At 42.4% G+C, this 6,469-nt stretch overlaps 2 protein-coding genes across 4 annotated transcripts in view; one reads left to right on the forward strand and one right to left on the reverse strand.

Moving 5' to 3' along the window:
• The window catches only part of ORAI1 (ORAI calcium release-activated calcium modulator 1), a 23,326-nt gene that overhangs the window by 16,045 nt on the left and 812 nt on the right, over positions 1–6,469 (reverse strand). Inside the window, exons 2-3 of one of the 3 annotated variants that reach the window (XM_014962663.1) lie at positions 2,665–2,788; positions 2,102–2,208 (exon numbers count right to left, since the gene is read on the reverse strand). The exons of 1 other annotated variant lie outside the window; for it this stretch is intronic. The gene's annotated coding sequence lies outside the window, so the exon portion shown is untranslated. Of the gene's footprint in view, positions 1–2,101; positions 2,209–2,543; positions 2,789–6,469 lie in introns of all 3 variants that reach the window. One more of the 3 variants, XM_014962654.1, reaches the window with a different exon arrangement.
• The window catches only part of KDM2B (lysine (K)-specific demethylase 2B), a 141,969-nt gene continuing 136,234 nt past the window's right edge, over positions 735–6,469 (forward strand). Inside the window, exon 1 of the mRNA XM_014962588.1 lies at positions 735–770. Within this exon, the coding sequence (XP_014818074.1) occupies positions 750–770 (21 nt within the window). The 5' untranslated portion in view covers positions 735–749. The remainder of the gene's footprint in view (positions 771–6,469) is intronic.

A 6,469-nucleotide genomic window follows, 5' to 3' on the forward strand; every position in this document is an offset into this window, starting at 1 on the left:
GGAGCCTGAGGGCGGGCGCGCGGGCGTCGTGCCCCAGGGGCCGCTTCCCGCCGCCGCGGTGCGCGCTGAGGGGAGCGCGCGGCCTTGGCCCTGAGGGAGCTGCCGCCCCCCTCAGCGGGTCTGAGGGGGAAAAAGCCCCGCAGCCAGGCCCGGTGGGAGCCCGGGGCGCGGCCTCCCGGTGGCCGCGGCAGTGGGGCGGGTGAGCAGGCTCAGGGGGGAGCGCGGTTGACGGGAATCTGTAGTTTTTCTGTCAGTTTTGTCCACCCCTGTCCGGCGGTGGCTGTCCGGCGGTGGGTGCCCCTCCGGGGCTGGGGCGTCCCCCTGCTCCATCCCCACTTGTCGCTGCCTTCCCTCAAAACACAACCACAAAGTCTTTTCTCAACTACTTCCTTCCTTAGCCTCCCCTCCTAAAAAGTTTAAACATTTAATTTACATCTGCCCTGTGAACGTGAACCAGTTTGAGCATCCACCCCCCCACTTCCAATTAAAAGTGATAGATACATTTGTGACGTATTAAGGTTTTCATAACCGCTTTGCACACACAGAGCTGATAAACTCGTTTTTTTATCAGCAAGCAGTTGATAGCTGATGAAGCAGAACATTTCAACAGATACATATGCCAGTGTTGAAAGACTTCTTTTATTACCATGTTCACGCAACCCTTTTCAACCATTTATCTTTCCTGTGTTTTACAGGGGGGGGGGAATGAGGCCGAGAGCAGAACTCGATAGAAAATACATGGCACGGTTATGAAGATGATTTCTGAAAAGGTGAGACATTATACAGTGCTGGTGCCACATCAAACTTGTGTGTCTGGAGAATTAAGAGACCTGTACGAAAACAAACCTGTTGCTATCTATGTCTAGTAAGAAAAATACGACTTAAACACTAGAAATAATACTGGACAAGGGTACTTGTACTATTTACAGCCACATGGATGGTCACATATGAGCTGAATCACTGCCACGCTAGATCTGTCAGAAATCAAAAGCATTGGTGATTTTCTTTTGCCTTGACATTTTCCACCTTATGCACAAGTAGGAAAAACACAGCACATTGTCTTTAACATTTTTGCTTTGTTCTTCTCTTCACACCTTTCTCCAATTTGCAAGGTTTTAAATTTTCTCATGCAAGTAAAGGTGATGACAATCTGTACCAACACAAGTCACTTAATGCTCTTCCTTTACATGGCATTCTTTTAAAAAAGACATAGTTGAAGCATCCAAGAAAAAAAAATATCTTAACGATTCGAAGTCTTTGGAGGCATTCCTTGAAACTACGGTTTCTTACCACATAGATCTGATCTCATCCCCTTCTCGTGAAATAAACAGAGTCATCATCCTTTTATAAACAACTTTTGGTTAGATATTTATCTACAGGGGCATTAAAACACCTCTGTAGAAGAGTAAGTTTGACTTAGTCTTTCCATAAAAGCTTTTACTGTTGTATAAATGACTCCACGGAGCATTTTCCACCTTCTTTCTCCTTTAGGGATGACTACTACTATATAGGATCCAGTTGAGTCACAGTGCAGCCTGTTAGCATTATAAAATACTACTCCTTGTTCTGTATGCTTTAATCCTTAAAAAAAAACCCCAGAAGACCTCATCACCACAATCAGCATTTTCTGTCTCTCAATGATGCCTTAGGCTAAGTCTGAGCACCACATTGCAAAGCAATGAGTAACCAATGTGTAAATGTGATTTGTTACCACATTTTACTTGGGAGATACGATAACCATCAAAATAGAGTAATGTAAAATTTCCTCTGTGTCTCAAGCAAACATTTAAGTCTCTGAGTTTCTGTGGAATCATACGTTTAAAAACACTTTGCATTGCTGCTGATAAGCTATGAAAATGTTTATGTACGTAACCAAGATTGATTATTCACTGTTTCTTCTTGTTTCTGTGCAAAGTTAGGTTGAATTGTAACATCACGGGTGAGTACTACTGCACAAATAAGACCTAGGTCTTGACCTGTTCTCTAAAATCAGATTTCTCTAAAAAAAAAAACAAACAAAAAACAACTGCAAGAGACATACAGCTGAGGACTTCAAGTGTCTTTCTAAATAAGTGTATTAAAATAGACTCTTTGAACTCACTGTTCAGTCTCTGTTCTTCTGTCCATCACTCGTATTCCTGTTTATCGGGAAGGGCTTTGACAGATCTAAGTGTTGCACACTGATGCACACCTTCATTTGAGGAAACACTACAGAAAGAAACACTACTGAATCAGTCAAGAACTCTCATCTCATCCCATCCACTTTTCCAAAACAAAGCCATGTGCAATTTTAAGCTTCCAAGCCCCAGTGTTGTAGCTATAAAATAAGCATTATTTCCTCTCCTATCAGAAATTTAAAAATCGGTTTGTTAAATAAGAAAACATAAATCCAAGATGAAGCCACCTTCTGCAAGTAAAACATTAGGACCATAGCAGTGTACCTTTTCTCCCCTCTGTGTTCCATTTTACACCTCCATGCTGAGGTACAAACTAAACAGGATAAATTCTTTTATTTCCACCTCTAATTACTCATTATCACACACCTCTATGCTGCCACTCTAGAGTTAGCTGAAACAAAGAGTCAGTCGTGCTTAATTAAGTCTGAGAAATGCTTCAGGGAGTTCTGAAATCACGCTGGAGTTGAGGGCTGTGGTCTGATGTTACCTCTCATCAGTGCAATTGCGGAAGGCCACCAAAAGGGTGTAGTCCTGCACTCTCCCTTCACCTCACCCCTCTCCGTCCTGGCGATTACACCCATCAAATGGCTACAGAGCTTCAGTGAATTGACCTAATGAAAAAAAAAAATTACATATTTTTTTCTTAATGGGTGAGTTTTCTGCTGGATCAGGTCACAGAACCGACTTACCCTGCGGCTGCATGAAACTAGACCTAATGCAGGAGAGATGAGGGACATCCAGGCAAGAGAAAGGGAACTGGCTCTTTCAGCAGCAGGCTGTTATTACCCCTAATTAGAGGTAATGTCAACCCATTCCCTGGCTCATCTACGCATGAACACAATCGGAGCAGGTGGCAGAAGTCCAAGTTTCTTTCCAGAAAGCCCCGAGAAATCTGTACGCTGTCACAAGGATACTCTTTTCTTTTTTTTTTTTTTCTACTGAAAATGTACTTCTGTATTTTCCGTAGGAGGAACTGAATAAGAAAAATAGGTTCACTGAGTACCATATGATTAATGCGATACGGTACTGAGCGTGCAAAGGTGCTACCCTTTGCATAGCAGTTTTTCTTAAACATATTTCCAGCTCCACATGCAAATCATCGCTTCCATTTGTTCCTGTTATTGTACCAAAACCCATTCGGGTAACCACAAAATGGAAATTATGGTAGATCTGCATTAAAACCAACACAGAAGTTGCAAAAGGCAAATAAAGGTTTGTCAGCAGTCCCAAGCAGCGAGGAGGTTAAGGCAAGTTATCTCTGCAAATCTGATCTAAAGTAGAGCTTCAAGCTTAGTTCATGGAATTCCTACAGAGTAAATAAAACCAACACATTAGCAGTTGCAAAAGGCAAATAAAGGTTTGTCAGCAGTCCCAAGCAGCGAGGAGGTTAAGGCAAGTTATCTCTGCAAATCTGATCTAAACTAGAGCTTCAAGCTTAGTTCATGGAATTTCTACAGAGGAAAAATTTTGATCCACCATGTCTAGAAAAATTGTATAAATTTAAACTTCCTTCATAAAACAATGAAATAGTTATGTATCTAGTCTTCTGTCTTGACCCAAGGTATTGTATGGAACAGTAGGTCTTATGTGATGAAAGATATTTTTTAAAATGTTTAAAAGGCTATTTCAATCCATTCCCATTTCCAATGGGAAATGACTATGTCTGAAATCTCAGTAGGGGTGAAATTAACCCATTTCTTCAGACAGCCTTCCCACGCACAGCACTAGAGTTCCTATTTTAGCACGAGCATTGCAGTGTCGGTTTAATTAAACAACTTTCAAGCTAACAAGGTCAGGATCCATCACACTGTCATGATTAGATTTTAAATAATTTACGTTACGTTAATATCCAGCAAAAGTTTTAGTGAGGTTTTTCTTTGTTTGTTTGTTTGGGTTTTTTGACAAATACAGTTCAGGCTGGCCCCTTTCTCAATAATCACTGCTCCTTTTTCACAGTACTGATACATAAAGTGTTTTTCCCCGTATTTTTGACTGTGAAGAAAGCCAGCCTTACCAAGTGCTGCCTAACGGGGCCCAGCTCTGGGCATTGCTGGAAACCTGTGGCGTGACCTGCTCAGAGGGGAAATGAGCCCCAACCCTCATCTGCCAGCACTGAACCCATGTCCTGAAGCACACGGCTTTAATATTGCTTCTAAATGGTTTTATCCTATCTAAGGCAGCTGCAGATATTCTCATCATCCACATCCTAGTCGTGTCCCCCCCCCCCCTTTTTTTTTCCAGTTCTTTTAAGTCTGAGACAGGTTTTTCATTATTAATACACAGGTTACAGTATTATTTCAATGATAAAATGAATTGCAGTTTAATAGGAATAATTTCTGTCTTAAAACAAGGTTAAAAATGTGTTTCCTATTTTTGGAGGTCTATAGATTAAATTTGTGATATTCCTGAGACATATTTACTTCCATATTGCAATGATGAGCTCTGGTGTTTCTAGGTGTATGTGATTAATACAGTCCCTGGTGGGTTTGCTTGATACACCAAGAGTCTCAGGTTATTCATGTCCCAAAAAAAAAAAAAATTTAGAAAAATGAGTTTATTTTCTTTTATGTCTCTGTTCTGTCTTTTTTGGTGGACTTTTATAGAGTGGATGGATTATGTGTTTTTTGTCTGATGATTCTCTAGTACCATCCATTTATCTTGTACAAGTACTCTGGCCTCAATCCTACAGATGTACACATGCATTTAATTTTAAGATCGAGTAATCTTGGCTGAAAGGTTAACATATGCATACATCTTTTCAGGATTATGGATTAATAATGCACTTGCTGTAATAGACATCTGGAATCCACACTTCAATATATAGCCTATACGACACTTCTATATGATAATAAAGTTCAATCATCTGCAAATAGAGAGAGGTTAGAGAAAGATTACATGATTTTTCAAGATTCTGGAAACAGTTATTGGCAGACGCAGAAGGAGAAGCTCACTGCCTTGCATCCAAAGTTAGAGCTCTGTCCTCTCCTGCCTTTATTCATGTCATGATTCATCAAAATATGGATCTTTCCAAAGAGATGACTGAAAAGTTGAATTTTAATGTGGTTTGCCTTTTGCATAATATTTAATACGTTCATACAGTACCTAGAAAGGACCTGGTTAGGCATGCAAAGGGTAACTGGATGCTGTGTGAATATGTTTCTGCTGGTAGGAGCAGACAGGAATAGTAAAGAGAAATGCCCTATTTTAAGAGGAGTTTCAGTCTCTGTTGAACTGATCTGAAAATTAAAGCCATGGAAAGACACTTTGAAATTTGCTTCCCAGATTTGTGCTGGTTAGGTCAGAGCACTCGGCTTTTGCTGGCCAGGGAGAGACAGCCATGAACCAGTACCACACTGGGGGTAGAAACACAATTTATTCTCAACGTCCACCTCAAAAAATTGCAAAAAGCTAATCAGAAGAGCACTGTCAAAGCCATCAGCCCCCGACCCCGGGTTTAGGTACTCTTTGATGTTCCCTTTCTTGGGGGGTGTGGAGCGGGAGGGGGTAAAGGATGTCACTTCAGAGAGGAGCCACACTTTGGAACCTGGAGGCTGTTCAAACCCTGCACTCTGACCCTGCTATTGCAATCAGATGGTCCCAATATTTGCTCAGCATCAATTTAGAGTAGATGTGAATTGGTGTTCTTGAAATGAGCCCCTCTGGCAGCCTTAGCAACTCGCGGGATCGCCAGACTTAAGACTTTTTTTTTTTTTCTCTATCAGCAGCTACTTCGTGTAATTTTTACCTACTTTTTCATGCGATTTTGAACTACTTGTTGTACGTTCATGTTACAAAGGCAATTTTGCTTTATTTAATACCGAGTAGCCCATTATAGAAATTAGATCTTGTTCTCACGAGGCAAATAGGTGCCGATTTTGGAGCGGTTTAGGGAGCAGCCGGCGTTTGCCCAGGGCAGGGCTCGGCTGCCCGACCGATGGAGGAACACGGTAAAACAGCGTGCTTAATCAGGCGCTTTAATTGACCGTAACCCCAGGTAGTGTAAGATTACTTCCCAGCGTTTGCTACGTTAATTCTCCGCGCTCTTTTAAGAGGAATCCTCCAAAATTGCGCTCCGTTTTAAAACGCTGGGGCAACAGCGGCTCAACTTTTAAGGGCACGGCTGCGGCACCCACCGAGGGACCCTCCGCGCCTTTGTGGTCGTATGTTTGTCTGTCCGTCCGTCCCCCCACCACCGCCCAGTGTGTGTCCGGTCCCCCCGGTGTCCCTCCTCCCCCGCGGCCGCTCAGCGCCTGCGTGTCGCGCCCGCCGCGCACTCGTGACCCGGCCCCGCG

This window comes from Calidris pugnax, unplaced genomic scaffold (assembly GCF_001431845.1).
Source record: "Calidris pugnax isolate Ruff unplaced genomic scaffold, ASM143184v1 scaffold32, whole genome shotgun sequence".
NCBI lineage: Eukaryota > Metazoa > Chordata > Aves > Charadriiformes > Scolopacidae > Calidris > Calidris pugnax.